Here is a 22,185-nt window from a genome sequence, read left to right as displayed (position 1 = left end):
TTGCTTCAATATATCCACATCATTTTACTTCCTCATGATGCCATCTATTTTGTGAAGTGCACCAGTCCCTCCTGCAGCAAAGCACCCCGACAACATGATGCTGCCACCCCCGTGCTTCATGGTTGGGATGGTGTTCTTCGGCTTGCAAGCCTCCCCGTTTTTCCTCCAAACATAACGATGGTCAGTATGGCCAAACAGTTCTATTTTTGTTTCATCAGACCAGAGGACAATTCTCTAAAAAGTACAATATTTGTCCCCATGTGCAGTTGCAAACCGTAGTCTACCTTTTTGATTGCTGTTTTAGAGCAGTGGTTTCTTCCTTGCTGAGCGGCCTTTCAGGTTAGGTTGATAAAGGACTCGTTTTACTGTGGATATAGATACTTTTGTACCTAATTCCTCCAGCATCTTCACAAGGTTCTTTGCTGTTGTTCTGGGATTGATTTGCACTTTTCGCACCGAAGTACATTCATCTCTAGAAGACAGAACGAGTCTCCTTCCTGAGCGGTATGACAGCTGCGTGGTCCCATGGTGTTTGTACAGCTGAATGTGGTACCTTCAGGCGTTTGGAAATTGCTCCGAAGGATGATCCAGACTTGTGGTCTACAATTTTCTTCTGAGGTCTTGGCTAATTTCCTTTGATTTTCCCATGTCAAGCAAAGTTTGAAGGTAGGCCTGAGTTTGAAGGTAGGCCTTGAAATACATCTACAGAAAAACCTCCAATTGCCTCAAATGATGTCAATTAGCCTATTAGAAGCTTATAAAGCCATGACATGATTTTCTGGAATTTTCCAAGCTGTTTAAAGGCAGAGTCAACTTTAGTGTATGTAAACTTCTGACCCACTGGAATTGTGATACAGTGATAAGTGAAATAATCTGTCTGTAAACAAATGTTGGAAAAATGACTTGTGTCATGCACAAAGTAGATGTCCTAACTGCCATGCCAAAACTAGTTTGTTAACAAGAAATTTTTGTGGAGTGGTTGAAAAACGAGTTTTAGTTACTCCAACCTAAGTGTATGTAAACTCCCGACTTCAACTGTATAGGCTAGATGTTCTTATTTAAGATGTCTGAGAAATTATTGTCCAGTGAATTATCAAAGCACTGGACAATTAGAGACAAAGCAAACAAGAACCCAGTCAAAAATGTGTCATAGTTTTATTTTATCGTGGGCTGGAGCTCTTTATATGGCATTGCGTGGTGTTGATTGTGTTTGTTGTGTCTGTTCTGTCTGTTGCTGTAAAAACAATAGTCCAGTCAAGCACTGAGAAACAAATTTGAGCCTTTATTGGAATGTTGTAAGGCATTAAATACACAAATCCCACCTTTTTTGATAATTTGGCATTTCATTAATAAAAAAAAAAAAGGCTAACAATACTGGTCCTACAGTCATTCTCTTTCAATTTCATCATAATTATTTTATGAATAGAGTTCTCTTTTCTTTCTTTCTTTCACTGCAATATAGAAGAGGGAATCTGGAATGATCTAAAATAAAAGCAGAGGCGTGTTAATGTAGAATTAAAAGGGAAATAGCAAGGACAGACATAGGTAGAATAATGAGGGTGAGAAAGTTTTCTAACTTAAAAAAATACTGTGTATCAAAGCTGCATTGTGGGTTAAAATGGTCACTTGCTGATACTGGTATGCATTTACATTTTTCTCCCCTGGATATCCCAAGTTTTACATATAAAAAACCTTTGTATGAAATATAAACAAGCTCTTGCTGTGGTACATAAAGTGAAGTGCATTTGAAGCAGAAGAACAAAATGTAAAGGAGACATTAATATGTTCTATAACCTTGCCATGATCAACAATAGCTTGAGTTGCCAGATATTCCCTGGACTCAAGTCCTACAAACATAAATAATGTTTTATGACTTCTGGTTTTATTATCATCATCAATGTTATCATCGTCACCATCAAATCCCCCACCACCATCACGCTTTCAGCATGTTGCTCGACAGATCCGGAAATGATCTTTTATAGTTTTGGTTTAGAAACCATATTTCCCTAATTTTGGAAAATTAAACAACAAAAAAAATAAACATTTCCAATAAATTTTCCAGCCAGACTGTGTTTGGTATGGTCTCTTTTTTCCTTTAAAAAAAATTCTGTATCGCCTCTCGTTCTGTTTAATGAACGAGCAATTACAAATCACAAACGCACCAACCCTGATCCGCGGCATTCCCCTCCCATGACCACCCCCTACCCTCCCAACCCAACCCACCCCGTCTAACCATTAGATATTGGAGGGCCACAGTTAAGACATGACTCCAAACACGGGGTTGTGACGACAGATGCTGGGCCCGATCTCCTCATAGTCCTTTTTGGTGTGGCATACCTGGTAGAACTCAGGCTAGAAAAGAGAAAGCAATGTGTTGACATTTGGCATAAAAAAACAAAAACGTTAAAAACAAATGAGTCAAAGAGTGTGGGTTAGGGTTTTTCATTTTCTTTTTTTATCTTAAAAGACATGTTTAAGATACAAACCAAAGGACATTCGGTAAAAAAAGATATATATCTACAGTATATGTCCTTATTAACCGAAGACTAAAAGCATTTAATGCTGTGCTGTAAAATGTCAGTGATGACACAACCCACTTTAGTCACATCCTACAGTACCAGAGTTCCTGTTGTAAAAAGGTGTTATTCAGTTGACTCATCATGACTAATGCAATGTTGTAAACTCGCAACAATCACAATGAACATTATCAATGGATGCCCCTGATTACATTATGGATGATTCCCTTTGACATTGGAATTATACACAATTACTTTGGCATTTCAAATCGGGTTACAAGGAAACTGGAAGATAGTATGCCCTTAGAGTAAACACAAAATGGCAGTAATCATGCCGACCATGCAAATCACTGATATTCAGCTAAAGTGCTAACAGTAACCTTTTATCGCATCATCTTGGACTACATTCTAGGAAGGCAAGTTATGCAGATGGCACATAAAATAATTTTCTGAATTACATTTAAAATCATTAAAACTGTTTTACTATGTGACAAGTTAAATGTTTCCTTATCATATGAATTTTGTTCCAAAGAACACGACAGAATTTCTACAATTCCACTTATAATACCGTTTCCCCCCCACAGAATAGCAATACTTACAGTTGAGGCTAACATGGATCCTCCGAACCACACTGCATATCTCTGCATATGATGGGTGATGACTTGCACATCAATTGGTTTGGGCTGAGAAGGCAAAAGCAAAAGCCAGAAATAAATAGATGTTAGTTTTTTTTGGATCAAATAGGAGTGGCAATGGGCACGGTCGGCGCGGCTGAATTTTAGAGGCCCCCATTTTGGCGGTGTAAAGCCAATTTAATGCAATTCTACAAATTTTGCCAGTTTCAAAGCTAATTTCCTGCAATTGCCATGGCTAATGGTGTGTTCTTTTGCTCAAAAATTACAAAATCAATATTGCTAAATAGATTGTTTTTGAATTTTCAATTCCCCTGTGACTGTATAGCTTTTATTTTGATGATTGTTAGTTCTCATTATATATATATATATATATATATATATTTTTTTTTTAAATAGGTCCATTATCTCTTTTACATACAGTGCATTCGGAAAGTATTCAGACCCCTTCACTTTTTCCACATTGTTACGTTACAGCCTTGTTCTAAAAATGATTAAATTGTTAGTTTTTTCCCCTCAATCTACACACAATATTCCCATAATGACAAAGCAAAAACAGGTTTTAAGAAATGTTTGCAAATATATTGCAAATAAACTGAAATATCACATTTACTTAAGTATTCAGACCCTTTATTGAAGCACCTTTGGCAGCTATTACAGCCTTGAGTCTTCTTGGGTATGACGCTACAAGCTTGGCACACCTGTATTTGGGGAGTTTCTCACATTCTTCTCTGCAGATCTTCTCTGCAGATCCTCTCAGGCTCCGTCAGGTTGGATGGGGAGTGCACACCTGTATTTGGGGAGGTTCTCCCATTCTTCTCTGCAGATCCTCTCAGGCTATATCATGTTGGATGGGGAGTGTCGCTCCTGCATTGTCTTGGCTTTGTGTTGTCCTGTTGGAAGGTGAACCTTTGCAACCAGTCTAAAGTTCTGAGCGCTGAGCAGGTTTTCATTAAGGATCTCTCTCTACTTTACTCCGTTCATCTTTCCCTCAATCCTGAATCGTCTCCCAGTCCCTGCCGCTGAAAAACATACCCACAGCATGATGCTGCCACCACCATGCTTCACCTTAGGGATGGTGCCAGGTTCCCTCCAGACGTGACACTTGGCATTCAGGCCAAAGAGTTGAATCTTGATTTCATCAGACCAGATATTCTTATTTCTCATCATCTGAGAGTCCTTTAGGTGCCGTTTGGCAAACTCCAAGCGGGCTGTCACGTGCCTTTTACTGAGTAGTGGCTTCCATCTGGCCATTCTACCATAAAGACCTGATTGGTGCAGTGCTGCAGAGATTGTTGTACTTCTGGAAGGTTCTCCCATCTCCACAGAGGAACTCTGGAGCTCTATCCGGTTCTTGGTCACCTCCCTGACCAAGGCCCTTCTCCCCCGAGCTTGGCCAGAAGGCCAGCTCTAGGAAGAGTCTTGGTGGTTCCAAACTTCTTCCATTTAAGAATGACAGAGGCCACTGTGTTCTTGGGGCTCTTCAATGCAGATATTTTTTGGTACCCTTCCCCAGATCTGTGCCTTGACACAATTGTGTCTCGGAGCTCTACGGACATTTCCTTCGACCTCATGGCTTGGTTTTTGCTCTGACATGCACTGTCAACTGTGAGACCTTATGCCTTTCCAAATCATGTCCAATCAATTAAATGTATCCCCAAATGTACCCCAGGTAGACTCCAATGTTTCAACTCCAATTGTAGAAACATCTCAAGGATGATCAATGGAAACAGGATGCACCTGAGCTCAATTTTGAGTCTCATAGCAAAGAGTCTGAATACTTAATTTTTTACATTTTTATTATATTTTCAAACATTTTGAAAAGACTGTTTTCGCTTTGTCATTATGGGGTATTGTGTGTAGATTGATGAGGAATGTTTGTATTTAATCCATTTTAGAATGAGGCTGTAATGTAACAAAATGTGGAAAAGGGGAAGGGGTCTGAAAACTTTCCAAATGCACTGTACCGTTTAAGTTTACACTGAAAGCATAAGGTCCAATGCAGCAGTTTTTTATCTCTATATGAAATCATTTCTGGGTAACAATGAATTACCTTACTCTGTTTCCAATTAAAATAGTCAAAAAGAGACAAATTGTTTGTTAGCATAGAGCAGTGCTGGGGCGGGGGAAACTAGCCGTTACTGGCAGAGGTTTGGAACTCTTTCTTATTGGTCTATTAACTAAGTCTTTTCAAAAAGCTCTTACATTAAAAGAGCATTTTCACAGTATTTTTCCAACCTCAGTGTGATATAAAACACAAGTTGACTGCACTGGGCCTTTAATAACATTTAAAAAATGCTTGGAATTAGGCATCCCAAAAAAACACTTAGGTGGTCAGCCCAATGATTTCAATGGCTGAAAAATCCCTGGATGATACATTTCTCAGGCAAAACAGTAGCTGGTTACAAGCTCTGACTAATAACAGCAGGGATTCAGAGCTTGACGGGACCACTTCTGTAAGGAAACAGGAACAGCTCTAGTAAGGTTACCATAACTAGGTACTGCTCTCACCGTGAGCTTGCCCCCACTCAGCTCCTCACTCATCTTCAGCCTGGCGTCCACAGACCTCTTCAGGTCCCTCTGCAGGCGCCGCCCAAAGTCCCTGAACATGGTGGATCCGCCTGACAGTACAATGTTCTGGAGAGGAACACAGTGGGACGTGTCAGATATTGTGTCAAATAAAAGGGGGTTCAACTCGTTCACACGCACACACAGAACATTTTGATTTTGAAAGGAGTTGCGGACCTTATCAGAGAGCTGATAAGTCTGTTCAAGTCAAACCCAAAATGCTTATTGGATATTAATGGGGATGTGGTTTTAACCAAGATCTATGTAGTTCCAGGGATATGATTACCTTGTAAAGAGGACGTCTGACATCGATGGGGCAGTTCTGGATAACCTCGTCCACAACTTCGGAGATGGGCTGGGTGAAGTCAGGATTGGCAAACTGGGGGATTTTAAGGAAGAGTGAAGGGAGAAGAAAAGTGTGAGAGAAAGAATTTTTAATTCTATACACATCCCCGTTCACAGAAACATATCTTAAAGAATATCTTAACCATTTTAAAGAATGTCTATCTCCATCATTCACGCCGGCCTCTGCAGCCCTGAACAACTCCTCTTCTGCCTGTCATTTGTGATTATAGGACATTGTAGGACAGGGGTCCCCAACTGCCCACCCCACATTTTCAGGGAAAAATATATATATTTAAAAATGTTTATTGTTGAATATAAAACTAAAAACACCAGCAAATCAGCTCCAAGTGATTTACATTTTGGAAATCTGTTCCAAAGTACTCCCACACATAAGAGATACAGGTAACTGCCAAATAAAGAAAACACCTAAAGTGTCTTAAAAAGGGAAAGCGACAACAGCTTCAATGCACCTTGGCATAGATTCTACAAGTGTCTGGAACTCTAATGGAGGGATGAGACAATTCTTCGACAGGAAATTCTACTATTTGGTGTTTTGTTGATGGTGGAAAACGCCGTCTCAGGCGCCGCTCCAGAATCTTCCATAAGTGAGCAATTGGGTTGAGATCTGGTGACTGAGACGGTCATGACATATGGTTTACATTGTTTTCATGCTCATCAAACCATTCAGTGATCATTAGTGCGCTGTGGATGTGGGGGCATTGTCATCCTATGGGAACATAGCCATGGTAGCTAAAATAATGGCCTACCCAACATTTTTAAACATGACCCTAAGCATGATGGGATGTGAACTGCTTAATTAACTCAGGAACCACACCCTGTATCCCTCATTTACTTTTTTTGCAGGTAAGAGTACATGTGATCGTATACAAATGTAAGCCAGGTTTTAAATTGTGATTTTTTTGGTCAAATATTATATCCGTTTGGGCTTCTTGCGGTCAATTTGCAGTCTACAAATTATTTATAATTATGTTCTGGCCGCATAACATCTGTTCAAGAAGAAATCGACCCGCGGCTGAATGTAGCTGATGATCCCTGATGTAGGATTACTCTACTTATGATGGTCCTTACCACAAATGTTTAGCTACTGTAACCTAGGACCTGGGGGTCAGAGTTAACATTATGCTAATGCCCGATGACACTGAAGAGAACATTTCCCACTCATGGTATACTAGTCTAATTAGCATAGCGCTAACCTCTTGCTATGAAGCAGTTTAACAGCACAGCGATAACTGCTTACCTCTGGGTGGAAGAAGATCTCAGGGCCAAGGAAGCGCTCGTAGCCCACGTCGACAGTGAACTCCTTCTTGCTGATGTTGTTAATTCCAGTGTACTGCTTGATCCACTTGGAGCCATCCGTGTCGTACTTGTTGAACTCTTTCACTAGGTCAGGACACACATAGCTGAAACGCTCCTAGTGGAAAAATACATGTATTTTTTATTTAACCTAGGCAAGTCAGTTGAGAACAAGTTCTTATTTACAATGACGGCCTACCCCGGCAAAACCCGGTTGACGCTGGGCCAATTGTGCGCCGCCTTATGGGACTCCCAATCCTGGCTGGATGTGATACAGCCTGGATACAAACTAGAGACTATAGTGACGCCTCTGAGATGCAGTGCCTTAGACCGCTGCGCCATTCGGGAGCAAGGTGTGGAGGACAAAGCGTGAGTGGATGCTGAAGTACAGTGTAACTGGTTACATTCTGTCTGTTACATTCTGTAGGGTCAGTGTGGTCCACAGTACTTACAGAGCTGGACTGAAACTTTTTTTTTAAAGTTCAATAGTCATTTATTTCTATTTGTTTTGTTTTAGTATACATGATTAAAGGTCTTTGATCTTGGTGAGCAATACAATTCAGGAAGTAATTCATTCGACAGTATCTCTAGAGATAAATCAGATCAAGCCCGAACTGGGTGATGTAGTAGAGAGTTGTAGTTTCCAACAGGCCAATATTCTACATTGTTAGTGCAGAAAACGTGGTAATTTACTTACAATGACCATAATCAATTGTGCACCTACTTGTCCGGTCTGCGTTTCTTTTACACGTGCTACGTTAGTTTAGGGCAGACACAGAAAGGGAGAGAATAGAGAGTATAGAATAACTATCTTCAAAGTAATGACTCGGGACGTCGGGTTGATATGAAAGCTTCTTTTAGTAATAATTCTTGATCACGTTACATTTAACAACTTTAGATTCTACAAAGCAATGCTAAGATGCTAGCGCAAAGGAGCCAAAAATAATCACCTGTTAATTGCACTTAACTAGCGCGTTCACTCTCTACTTCCTGTCGCAAGGCATTCTGGAACTTGCAGTCAAAAGCGTAATTCAATACTAACCAATACAATTACATATGTAAATAACAGTAAAGAAATATCTTTAGATACAGCTCAATGAATTAACTTAAACATTAACTCTGTAACACATTAAAGTTACAACAGAGAGGGATAGAAAGCGTCGCCCGAAAATACCTGATCTAAGTGATTGATAGCTGGTATTCAGCAGTCATAAAAGTATGTCTTATTTTCTTTGAAGAACTACTAAAATAATGATTACTTGTGATAAGCAGTAATGAAGTCACTACCATCATGGTGTATTGCTGTATTCTGTGTTACAGCATTCAACCCACATAATGCAGTGCATTTAATGTTTTTTTTAAATGTAATCGAACCAAAACCATTAATTGCTCAACACTAGTACCTGCTTAGACCATGATTTTGGCCCTAATTACATTCCAAATTATTTTCTTAAGAGTTTCCAACAACACAGGACTCCACTTAAACAATAGAGACAAATGCAACTGATTGGACAGCTATTTTTTAAGAGCAAGAACATTGCACACAAATCAAGCTACCAATTGCAGTCAGTGATCAAGTCTGTAGGATGAAAAGAGTGTTTGTTTGTCTCGGGTTGAACAACAATGACCTTCAACAGTACGCCCAGAAAGGATTTAGATGAGCTTTTCAAGAAAAATGTACTCCTTTGGATCAAGGGTAGTGAATCCCAATTGATTCTGGTGAAAACAAGGAGCAATTACAAGCTTGGGGTTAATGGGAACACCACACACCCTTTGAACCACCTGGGGAGTCACACCCTTTGAACCACCTGGGGAGTCAAGTCGTCCATCTTGAAGTGTAAACTTAATCAAAAACAGAACTGCATCTGTGTCCCAAGTTTCAAACTACCTTACAAAAGAGAAGACTGAACATCAGGTGATGTTCTTAGCAGGAGCTATTAAACTTACCGGTAGAACAATTGCGCCACCTAGTGTTATAGTCAAACTACAGACACGGTCAGAATTATACATTTCCAATTGTAGACATCTTGGTTCATTTATTTCTTCATTTATATTTCATTTAAAAAATCTGAGTTGTGTTAGCAATGTTGAAATACTCAGTCAACTTCCACTGCAAACAGTGACAAAATCTGAACTGGGTGAGTGGTGGTAGAGGAATGCGGTTGGGGCGCATACCTTCATTGAATGAAAGTGCTGGACAATAATGAGAGCGGTAGACTAGTTGTTGGAGAAAGACAAAACAGTGGGACTTCTGCCAAAGTGGTCGGTCCAGGACCCAGGACCAGAGTGACAAGTGTTATTTATGATGCAGTAGCGCGAGTTGTGAGGAACTGTCTGACTGTTGTTAGCAAGCCAAGCTAGTATGCTACTTCAATGTAGAATTCACCTTGTAAATCCCACCCCAAAACAGTTCTTGTGAAAGCACGAGATATTTTGTTGAATTCTCACAAAATGGCTTAGGGAACCGCAACAGAGTGCGTTATTCCTGTGTGAAAATGCCCTTAGGCAACACAGGATAGCTTCAATTTAAAATCAACATTCTGGAAAATCTTGCCTCAGAGAACCAGGGATACATTTGAGAATTTGGTCTGGGATTGACTCCTTGACTGTACTATGAACCACAGTGGTTGGTGAGTGGAGTAGTGGTAGACGGGAAACGTAGTTCACTATGACCTACCTTGACTGCCTTGGCCGTTTCCAGGGACTGCTCTGGGGGGATGCCCACCTCCCGCTCCCTCAGAAGCTGCTGGGTGAAGTAGGTGATGTCACGGCCCGCGATGGGGATGTGCTTTATACAGCTGCCGATGACGTAGCCCTCAGCCTACAGCAAAACAAAAAGAAAGATGGTTCAGAGGTCACAATGTCTTGGCTGAGGTGACATCACAGCATATAAGAATAAATAGTTCCAAGTAGATGCACGTGTTAAAATAACGCTCATGACAGATTTACACTATTGTTGCCGAACTAAACCGTACTGTGCTGGCCTGGATATTTTCTTTTCACATTGTCCTTTCCAGCAACTATGGTGGATGTGTAGTCAAGCCAGCCCAGTACAGTTTGGCTCAATTTGGCTCAGTAGTTAGAAAAGGGGATCAGTGAATATATAACTGACTATTCTTTTAGCAACATTGAATAGGCATATTTTTCTATCATAGCAGCATTACATGTTCACACCCTGAATTATGTTCGCCTGACTTTCTGTATGTTAAGCAGTGGCTTGTACATCCTACAAAACGCTGACTTAATCTCCACTGACCACACAACGTGTGTTCTTGCAAAACGGTTACTTGCCAGGCAATTCCTCCTGTATCTAAGGCTGTGTCAAAAGCATAGTGGCCTACTTTGATAGTTGCCTTCATCTGCACTGATTGAAAAGAAATGGACAAGAGAAAACATGCGCATGATAGTAATCTTTCCCTGGCTTTTACCCATCCAGTCTTTTTTATACTGAACAAAAATGAACACAACATGTAAAGTGTTGGTCCCATGTTTCATGAGCTGGAATAAAAGATCACAGAAATGTTCCATACGCACAAAGCTTATTTCTCTCACATTTAGTGCACAAATTTGTTTACATCCCTGTAATTTCTCCTTTGCCAAGACAATCCATCCATCTGACAGGTGTGGCATATCAAGAAGCTGATTAAACGGCATGATCATAACACAGGTGCGTGCACATTGTGCTGGGGACAATAAAATGGGCACTAAAATGTGCAGTTTTGTCACAGAATAATGCCAGAGATGTCTCAAGTTGAGGTAGTGTGCAATTGGCATGCTAACTGCAAGAATGTCCACCAGAGATGTTGCCAGAGAATTGAATGTTCAATTCTTTACCATAAGCCGCCTCCAATGTCGTTTTAGAGAATTTGGCAGTACGTCCAACCAGCCTCAAAAACACAGACCACTTGTAACAACGCCAGCCCAGGACCTCCACATGCGGCTTCTTATCCTGCGGGATCGCCCGAGACCAGCCACCCAGACAGCTGATGAAACTGAGGAGTATTTCTGTCTGTAATAAAGACCATTTGTTGGGAAAAAACTAATTCTGATTGGCTGGGCCTGGCTCCCCAGTGGGTGGGCCTATGCCCTCCAAGGCCCACCCATGACTGTGCCCCTCCCCAGTCATGTGAAATCCATAGATTAGCTCCTAATGAATTTATTTACATTTACTAATTTCCTTATATGAACTGTAACTCAGTAAAAATGATGGAAATTGTTGCATGTTGCGTTTATATTTTTGTTCAGTATAGATTTCTTTAGTAACGGGGAAGGAAACAGGCAAAGGAGGCCACTGAGAAGTATTGAGACACATGCAGGATCAGGTGTCTGGCTGAGGGAGCCTTTCGCTGGGACCATGTTTGTGTTCAGTATGACACGCAGTAGAAAAACATTTAGCAATGTAACGTGTTCCTATTGGACAAGTTCAGGTTGTACATTTGTCTCTCTGTTTAAAAATAATTCCCTATACTCTCTGGGTGTTTCTCAATATCCATACTACCGCGACTCCACACTCATGCTCAGAGTGCATTCTCTCGACCACGATCTCTTGAGTACGTTCTTGTGAGGATGCGTATAGAGAATACATAAAACAATACATTTGAGAAGCACACACTCCCCCTACTGCATTACCTCACGCTTCATCTCCCCATTCACTGAGCCTTCTTCCAAGATATACACAAAGCAAGTGTTTTACTTGATAATTATCAGCTAGATACAGTGCATTCGGAAAGTATTTTCCACATTTTGTTACGTTACAGCCTTACTCAAATATTGATTACATTTTAAATCATCCTCAATCTATACACAATACCCTATAATGACAACGCGAAAACAGGTTTTTAGAAATTAAAATATTAAAAATAAAAAACAGAAATACCTTATTTACATAAGTATTCAGACCCTTTGCTATGAGACTCGAAATTGAGCTCAAGTGCATCCTGTTTCCGTTGATCATCCTTGAGATGTTTCTACAACTTGGTTGGAGTGCATGTCAGAGCAAAAAACCAAGCCATGAGGTCGAAGGAATTGACCGTAGTGTCGAGGCATAGATCTGGGAAAGTGTACCATTTTTTTTTGCTGCATTGAAGGTGCCCAAGAACACAGTGGACACCATCATTCTTAAATGGAAGAAGTTTGGAACCACCAAGACTCTTCCTAGAGCTTGCCGCCCAGCCAAACTGAGCAATCTGGGGAGAAAGGCCTTGGTCAGGGATGTGACCAAGAACCCGATGGTCACTGACAGAGCTCCAGAGTTCCTCTGCGGAGATGGGAGAAACTTCCAGAAGGACAACCATCTCTGCAGCACTCCACCAAGCTGGCCTTTATGGTAGAGCGGCCAGACGGAAGCCACTACTCAGTAAAAAGGCACATGACAGCCCGCTTGGAGTTTGCCAAAAGGTACCTAAAGGACTGTTAGACCATGAGAAACAAGATTCTCTGGTCTGATGAAACCAAGATTCAACTCTTTGGCCTGAATGCCAAGCGTCACATCTAGAGGAAACCTAGCACCATCCCTACGGTGAAGCATGGTGGCAGCATCATCATGCTGTGAGGATCTTTTTCAGCAGCAGGGACTGGGAGACTAGTCAGGATCGAGGGAAAGATGAACGGAGCAAAGTACAGAGAGATCCTTGATGAAAACCTGCTTCAGAGTGCTCAGAACCTCAGACTGGGGCGAAGATTCCCCTTCCAACAGGACAATGACCCTAAGCACACAGCCAAGACAACTCAGGAGTGGCTTCAGGACAAGTCTCTGAATGTCTGAGTAGCCCAGCCAGATATCTAAAAACCTGTTTATGCTTTGTCAGTATGGGGTATTGTGTGTAGATTGATGAGGGAAAATAATACTTAAATTAATTTTAGAATAAGGCTGTATTTGTATGTGAAGAAAGTCAAGGGGTTCTGAATACTTTCAGAATGCATTTTATATGAATTGTAATAATGTAGCTAACCAGATAGTTTAACTGGCAAAAATGACCTAAAACTAATATTATGCAAGATAGCCATGAAGAATTTAACCTCTGGCTAGCTAACAATACTAGTAGCTAGCCCATTTGACTTATTATTTACTAACGTATCAAGATAAAATAGTTGTCAGGCAACGTATGAGATGTGAATAGGCAACATTTCTCTCCTTGTATTTCCTCTCGCTTAAACTCAAATAATGGCCGAAATTGATTTCAAGAAATGTTGCATAATTTTTTACGTGGTTGCGTCATATTTCTTTGCAGACTTTCCGTTGAATGCATCTATGCATCTATGCATGCTTCAAAATATGTACAAACGGAGTACACATTTGAGAAGTGCCCTCCATGCTCCGTTTCACATACTTCAATTTGGACTCATACGCCGACCCTCCCGTGAGCACGGTAGTATGCATTTTGAGAAACACTATGTGTGTGTGTGTGTGTGTGTGTGTGTGTGTGTGTGTGTGTGTGTGTGTGTGTGCACTGTATAGCGTGTGCACGTGAGTGAATGTGTGTAATAGATCGGTCTTTTCTGCCAGACGTGAGAAGGCTTTTCCTCAGATCAGGTGTGTTTGTCACTCACCACAGGGATAACGTGGGTGACTCCGTCTCCGCTGTCGATGACCGTCCCCGTCAGTGTCCTCTCCCCCACCTGTCTGGATGTCCAGGAGGCCGCCAGCGCCAGGACAGCCTTAGGTATAGAAAACACAAGGTCAATGTGTCACCATTGTAAAACAACAGTAAAAACAACACTGAGGGTGTCCATGATGTCATTGACCACATTATTTAAACACAACATTAAACAGCAGGGGGCAGTGGCAGTTAGGAAGTCTGTGTTTTACATAAAAGCATAAAGGCTGTGTGTGTGTGCAAGTGTTTGTTTCTGATAGATATAAATAGTGTTCCCAGGGATGATGAGGCCATACCTGCACTGCAATGTAGAGCCCTGGGACGTTGAAGGACTCAAACATGATCTCTGCTGTATACTCTCGGTTCTCTGGTGTGTTCAGAGGAGGCTCTGTCTGCAAGAGGACACCACAGTACTGGGAGTTAGACTTCAACACAGACACACTAATCCAACCAGCATCAGATTTATTAACAACCACATCACCCTCAATTACAGGTAAAAGTATATGCTATGTACCTACAGAAAAGGTTTTAGTTACAATGTATTACAACAGCCTTAGTGTTCCCCCTACATTCATTTATCAGCAGCTTAAAATTGGACAAAAAAGATAAAAGAAAATGTATATTTTTATTCTCCTGGGACGCGCTTTTAAAATCAGAGTAACAACTTACATCAGACCGTCCAAGAAACCTCCAAGGTAACTAGCTTGTAATCCTGGAAGTGTAGCCAACCCTATTAATAGATGTATAGATGTATGCCCCAGAAAGCCCACTGTTTTAACCGTTTCGTTTCAGTTCCCTTCACTGGGTGTTCTATTTCACTTGGCTCACAGTGCTGATATAGTCCTACTTCCTCAAGTGTCATGGCATTTATGACAGCACTTTTTATCCAGGGGTGCACAACTCAGGACCTCCAGTTCCGCAGAACCATTGGTTTTCATTTCACCCATCAGGTTGTAAAGAGAGCCCACCCTCTTTGGCAAGTGTGCCCTCTATCCATCTGTATGGTGTCTTTCTATCCTGTAAATGTCCCATTTGAACCATGGTCCTCTTACCAACAGAAAGTAGTGGTCCTCAGGCTCCGCCCTGAGGTACTTGAAGATCACCTGTTCCATGAACCTCTCCATCAGGTCCCAGTCCTCGACAATGCCGTGACGGATGGGCCACTGTGGGCAAGAGGTCAAAGGTCAATCACACTGGCAAACATACAGGGCCCGGTTTTCCGATAGCGATGGAACTTAGGCTTACGAGTGTTTTAACAATGCTTACAAGGGCCGAAGTTCTAACATGCATTTACCAAAAGACCACAGAGAGAGAACGTTCGGTAAGTGCGTCGTTGAGGCATGTGTCGATACTGATAGGATCGAAAGACATCAGTGTTCTCGGATCAGCTTTCCCCATTAAAATCTTACCTTAACATTCAAATTATTCCACAATACTGTCGACGGTTCAGCTCCGAAAAACATATAATCCCTGGCTGCAAATATTGAGGTGGGTTATTCTAATGCTTACCCTACAATAAATGCACTAAAATCAAGATTTGGCACACCACTGCCCACGTGTTGAAGCAAAATTAAACAGTAGCCTACAATTAGCAAAAGATAACTCAATTGAATGAACATGAAATTGATTTGAATATTAATTTATTATACAGGCCTATGCATCCTATAATGTAGTATATTTATCTTTTAATGCAGTCATCTCGGTTTTCATTTGAAACATCTTTTCATCCCTCTCTTGTTCGTAACAATTGCGAAGACATTGGCAACTTTGTACTCACAGTTAACTTCTTTGTGAAGCTACCAGTGGTCACAGAGAGACAAATAAACATTTTGATTCTACGTTTAGTGGATCTCATCTGTGTATAAAGTGCCGCGGTAGGTGGGGGGGAAATGCATATAATGACGCACTTAGCTGTTCTACGAGAGGTCTGAGGCAGTCGGTAAATAACAAGCATTTTCAAGTGCTACGTTAGTAACGGTGGTTTTGGAAAACAGCTCAGAGATTTAACGATGCTCCTACGAAGGTTCTAACTACGAAAGCAGCCGTAATACGCTTCTGGGAAACTAGGCCCTGGCTAGTAAATGACTTTGCGACTAAGTACACCAACATACATTTTAGTGCATGGTTGAATGACACATCAAGTACAAGACCATACGATGAGTAGGCCTGCATGGCCTGGTAGCACATAATGTGCACTAACAAACATTGAGTGCATTGCGTAGTGACAAATAGTCATGTGAAATGAGAGTGACTGGCCGTTGACAGATGCCTCTCTGGTGCAGTATACTGGTTTCCGTATTCCCTTGGAATAGGTATCTTTGAAATGCACAGTATGCAAGTTCACATGACAACTTGTAGGCCATTTGTCATGTTCAATTGGTAGGTTTGTGCTTTGTATTGGTCACATACAAATGGCTCTTCAGGGCTGTCATGTTTGGCATTGGACAGGTTTGCTTGTGGTATATGTGAGTTTTAATATACTGTATTGGGTGGTCCTGTAGACTTTTTGAGTCATGGGTTTGGTACCTTTGTGGCATAATTGGGCTTGTCTATCCCCTCATCTCCGATGAAGAAGTCCAGGTCGTCCACCCCCTTGACCGTCCTTGATCCAACCTTGGCCGACTCTTTGATTGCAATACCTGGTAGGGACGAGAGCGACGGATGGAGGGAGAAAGAAACACACACAGAGAGACAGAGAGAATCAATTAGACTAAGGTCGTGTTTGATGAAAGGGCTTAAGACACAAATCCAGTCAAACACCAAGTGCAAGCGTGACCTACAGTATGCCCTCACTGTTCACTATCCAGCCTTGTTTTTCCAAAGCATGGCCCCAAAGTGCTCTAAAATAGAAAAACAGGCCTGAAAACACTTTCAGCATCAATGATATCAGATCATAACCTAGACTCTTTGAAACCGTGTTAGGGCTCTGCTTATTAAGATGACTTTTGTCTAGGCAACAGTTAGGCCTATCCTCAATGTGAGGTGAATCGTCTGGACACATATACCCACATGATGGAACAATGAACTGTGGCTCTGTGTTCCCTGCATACCCCAGCTTAGTGTATCTGAAAGAGAGAAGGCACACCATTAGATTGAACATCACTTGATCACATTTTTTTTGTATGGGTGACCATTTGTTAAAGGATGAAAATAATAAAAAATTGATTAGCAGGCATAGCCTATATTTTGGTTAGGCCTAGCTTCTGTGATTTTTATCAATACAACCCCTGTTCTTCCATAGATCAGTCTAGTGCCAACAACTGCAGCTCAACTCTGAATAGCCTACCCTTCAATAGGAAGAGTGTAAAGGGCATTTGGAATCTAAGGGGCTATTCATACATTTCCCCAAATCCACCACTTGAGTAGAAATCTTAGCATAGCATCATCCTACAACTGGTCAGAGTGCCAGCAGTGTCGCAATTAAGGTTCACTTACACACGGCTAAAGCCTTATCGCAGAACGATAAGCTGCATACAACAGTTACGTTTGTGTTTACTGTAAATGGGTAGCCTAGAAATCTCAGCCCAAGAGAGCTCATCGTAGTTGAATCATATATCCTTACGGTAGTAGCCTAAGACACATTGTCTGAGATGCTTTTCAATAACATCGTTTCAGTGCAGTAGGTTAGCCTATAGAAAGTAGGCCCAGTTGCTTGTAAGTCCTATTTTAACAGTATTGTAAATATAACAGGGCCTACCCAATGAGTGAGGAATAACAGAGCTGGTAAGCATTAAAATTTTAGTAGCTGCATGTGGAAGACACAAGAAAAATAGGCTTGGGGCTTCATTCCGCAGAACAGTCCTAGCTTGTCTGGGGCAGCTACCTGCCTCAACAAGCCTGTTTCACTACACTCCTAGCAGTGGACATGCCCACAGGAGTGCTCAAATCCAAATCGATCCTCAAGCCCCTCCTCACTGAGAGGATCAGATAAGTATAGCCTACAAAATATGACAATGCTTAGGCAACATCCATTCAATCTTCTTAGAAATAGGCCTCTGCAAGTGCCTAAACTGGAGGGTAGGGAATAGAGGTTGATTTGGGATTGGGCATTAGGCCTAGGCAAGGCCTGAAATGTAAGCTAGGCTACCTTATTACTGTGTTTGATGAAAGACTACAATGTGAATCGTGGCCTGGGTATAGGCCAAGTTTGAATAATGATAATGGCCTTACTGTGTGAAATCAAAACTGTTTGCTGAGCATGACAAGCAAATTCCGACTCCACCATAGCCCCAGGTACTACACTTAGCTGCAAGCCTGGCCTGTAACACCTGCATTTGAAACGTTTGTTTAGACCAAGAACTAACCCCTACAAAAGAAAAAAACATACAGTAGCCTACATAAAACCGTGGCTCTTCACAGACCTCCCAACAAATCTGTTATAGAGAAGTGAACAAAATAAGCAGCACAATAACTCTGCTGCTTCATTTCACTGTTGAGTGCTAAGAATAGCGGCCCACTTGTGCTTGAGGTAAGAGGATGTAGAGTTCAGTTCAAATATGTTGGCTGTCGTGAGCGTGACTCATGAGCTGTGTGGTGGTGTAGCCTACTCAACCAGACTTCTGCTGGCCTGGTACTTTAGCATCTTGGCTTTTATAGCCGTTTCAAACATCTGCTCTTCAAAGGAGTTAGCCTCATTCTCCATCCTCAGCTGGAGTTTTCCAGTCCCCCCTTCCCAGTGTGGACCAGATGCACTAGCCTAACTAATAGCCCAAAGGGAGCGGGGAAGATAAGTGGAGAGGTATGCAAGGAAACATGCAGAGTGAAGAATTCAAATCTCTGTATGGATTGCAAACAATGTAGCATCTGTAGTTAGGCAATAACCGCAACTATAGTATTAAACGTAAATCTAGGTCTAGGCTATATCAAATGGCTACATTAGATATCGCTCCTTAGATTACAATCTGTGCATTAATAGACAGCAAGTAAGAGTAACAATTAGGGCTGGGAACACAAATATATTATCACGATACTTAGGTACCAATATGATATGTATTGCGATTCTCACGATTCTATATGCATTGCAATTCGATACTGTGAATTTATTGCGATTCGATGTTGCAAACATATCGCTCACCAAATGTTTGTTGCAGAGGGACAAGAGAGAGCCATGAGAAAACACGTTTTGATCAGTCATGTAAATAAAAGGGCTGAAATCGAATTGGCACCCAATTTAATTAAAAAGAACACGGAGAACATGATATGAAAGGAAAATACTGGAGTTTTGGTGCAGGTATAGCTGACTCGCGCAAAAATAATTTTGCGATAATGTCAAAACGATATATCGTCAAAAATAATATCCTGATACGTAACTATATCGATTGTTCCCCCCCATTACTTGTAACGGAATGCACAAACACCTTATTGTGTCGCTGAATAACATTTACCAAAGTGATTAACTGCTATAACAACCTTTATTTAACTAGGCAAGTCAGTTAAGAACACATTATTGCAGGCAACTAGAATGATGTGGTGTATTGCACAGTTCACTGAGGGTTTAGCATAGGTCCAACTGTTATTAATTAACTGGCTTTTAATAGATTTTGGGACGTGCAATCAGCATATTGGCATTCACAATATTTACAGATTATAAAAAAGGAAGGGCATGAAGCAGAAGTACGCACAATCAAAACAAAGTGCTGTAGAACTGTGGTCACGCAAATGAGAATCCTCGAACTTTTCTATTGAATACAAACCAGTCTTTGTTATTCAGAAAATTATTAATGTATGGTTTCATTTGAGATGGTAATGGAACGGCTAAATTTAGGAAATTAGAGAAGTATGCTAATAAAAAAAACATGTTCAGTTGCCGAAAACGACCATATATGGACTAAAAACCCTGAATGAGGAAGTCGACAATGTAGGAAGTCGCTCTGCGCGTGCTCAAAGCCGGGCATCACTAGTATGCAAGCACTGTAAAATTACTTATGAAATGAATACCATTAACGATACAAAATGTAACTTTATAATAAACACGGAAGTCCCTTTATACTGTCCATTCAAAGTATTTCCGAAATGCAATATATTAGATCCCCAGCAATGAAGAACAGATTGGGTCGATATGTTCTATTGAAAATCCCTTTCCAATAGGAAGAAAACATTTTCTGATGATGAAAGCAAATAGCAGGCGCTTAGCTAGCCATCTAGTGAATACAGCATAAATGTATGTTAAGTCAAGTGCTGTTAAACAGCAGTACAATAACAGCCTAACAAAACATGTTCGTTTTGCAATAAATTGCCAAAGGTTACATTGATTCAATGTATTAGCAAGCTATAGCTAGCACACACACCCAGTTGCTGACAGCGATGGGCTCCAAGTCGGTGACACCCAAAATCTCGGTGCGCTGTCTGCAAGGCGGTCTAGTTTGAATAGCTTACCCTGTACCGCAGTCGACAACACACGCCGGTAATCGTCCTGCCATCTCGTGTGCTTCTGGTAATCACAAATGTTTTCTGTTAATCGATAGCTGTCTGTGTCGGTTGGAGGATATTGCAAACCGTCCACAGGCGGAAACCTGAACCTGCACAAAGTACAGTTTCTAACGTTACTTCCGCACTCGGTCTAGGGCAGGCAAGATGGCTGACGCCGGGGAGCGCTTGAGTGAAACAGGCAGAGTCAGCTTCACAGCTGTCAATCACAGTAGCCCCTGAGAGCAAAGCATCAACACTGCCAGGGGAATAAAACGTGACACAATAGGTGGTTGTGCCTAAATAAAATCCATCTAACTTTATTAGAACTAATACATTACCAGGATTGAGATCAAATCCAGAATTTGAGTTTTACAGTGCTACACAATTAACCTATTGCATTCTTATTCAAACATGCATTAGACAGCCTGATATTCATGAATCTACAGTATTATGTCAACATACAGTTAATTTCCTTCCAATGTATCTATGTTGCCATATACTGATGTGTGATGCATGTTGTTCACTCAATTTCCATATAATTCCATCAGATTCCATAAATCTACCAAACAATTCTGCACAATTTCTTAATAGACCTTTACAAAATTGTCATCTAATACAATGGGTCATCATCATGACAATCATATCATCATCATCAGACAGATACAGTATGTCATTCAGCACTGAGAATATCCCCAAATGATCTGTCTGGTTCCCACTGTCTCTGTTTTCTGACAAATCCAAGCAAAAGGGCATGGATTATGAGTCTGGATTTCTAAATATGAGCTGCGCTTAGGGCTGTTACGGTGACTAGGCCTACTCTTCTTGTTGGATGACGAAAAGTAAATGACAGTTCTTCCAATACCTTCATTTTCCCCTCATCAATCTACACACAATACCCCAAAATGACCAAGCAACATTTTATATAAAAAATAAAAAAAACAGAAATACCTTATTTACATAAGTATTTAGATCCTTTGCTATGATTCTCAAAATTGAGCTCAGTTGCATCTTGTTTCCATTGATCATTCTTGAGATGTTTCTACTTCTTGATTGGAGTCCACCTGTGGTAAAATTCAATTGTTTGGACATGATTTGGAAAGGCACACAACGTTCTATATATGGTCCCACAGTTGACAGTGCATGTCAGAGCAAAAACCAAATCATGTGGTCGTTGTAACTATTCGTAGATAAAAAATAAAATAAAAAGCAAGATGGCGCAGACAGAGAGGGTCGCCTCGGTTCTAATCCTTAGGAAAGTATGCAGTATTTTTTATGTAATATTTATTACATTGTTAGCCCAGAAAATCTAAAGTGTTATTACATACAGCCGGGAAGAACTATTGGATATCAGAGCGACGTCAACTTACCAGCACTACGAACAGGAATACGACTTTCCCGAAGTGGATCCTTTGTTCGATCCACCCAATGCATTAGGACTCATGGTGTAATTGTAACAGCATACAGGAACTCAAGTCCTTCTGTTAACCTGACCTAGAATTCCTCACAATCAAATGCCGTCCGTACTATCTCCTGAGATAATTCTTGTTTGTTATTGTCACAACCATGTATATCCCCCCTCAAGCCGATACCATGACAGCCCTCAAGGAACTCCAATATACTCCATGCAAACTGGAAGTCATATACAGTTGAAGTCGGGAGTTTACATACACCTTAGCCAAATACATTTAAACTCAGTTTTTCACAATTCCTGACATTTAATCCTAGTAAAAATTCCCTGTCTTAGGTCAGTTAGGATCACCACTATTTTAAGAATGTGAAATGTCAGAATAATAGTAGAGAAAATGA

At 41.0% G+C, this 22,185-nt stretch overlaps 1 protein-coding gene across 1 annotated transcript; it reads right to left on the bottom strand.

Annotated features, from left to right (window-relative positions):
• Window positions 1-1,262: 1,262 nt before the first annotated feature.
• LOC139538347 (actin-related protein 3-like) lies at window positions 1,263-20,605 on the bottom strand. Its single transcript, XM_071340299.1, has 13 exons — window positions 20,347-20,605; window positions 16,981-17,036; window positions 16,498-16,610; window positions 15,024-15,134; window positions 14,268-14,363; window positions 13,925-14,032; window positions 10,053-10,196; window positions 7,320-7,493; window positions 6,003-6,095; window positions 5,660-5,785; window positions 3,116-3,199; window positions 2,234-2,352; window positions 1,263-1,482 (listed from the first exon to the last, which is right to left on the bottom strand). Exons 1-12 carry the CDS (start codon window positions 20,388-20,390, stop codon window positions 2,257-2,259), a joined length of 1,245 nt encoding a protein of 414 aa, XP_071196400.1. The 5' UTR covers window positions 20,391-20,605; the 3' UTR covers window positions 1,263-1,482; window positions 2,234-2,256.
• Between the last annotated feature and the right edge of the window lie 1,580 nt (window positions 20,606-22,185).

This window comes from Salvelinus alpinus, chromosome 14 (assembly GCF_045679555.1).
Source record: "Salvelinus alpinus chromosome 14, SLU_Salpinus.1, whole genome shotgun sequence".
Lineage (NCBI taxonomy): Eukaryota > Metazoa > Chordata > Actinopteri > Salmoniformes > Salmonidae > Salvelinus > Salvelinus alpinus.
Note: the sequence above shows the minus strand (reverse complement) of the source record. Positions and strands in the feature narration are given on the sequence as shown.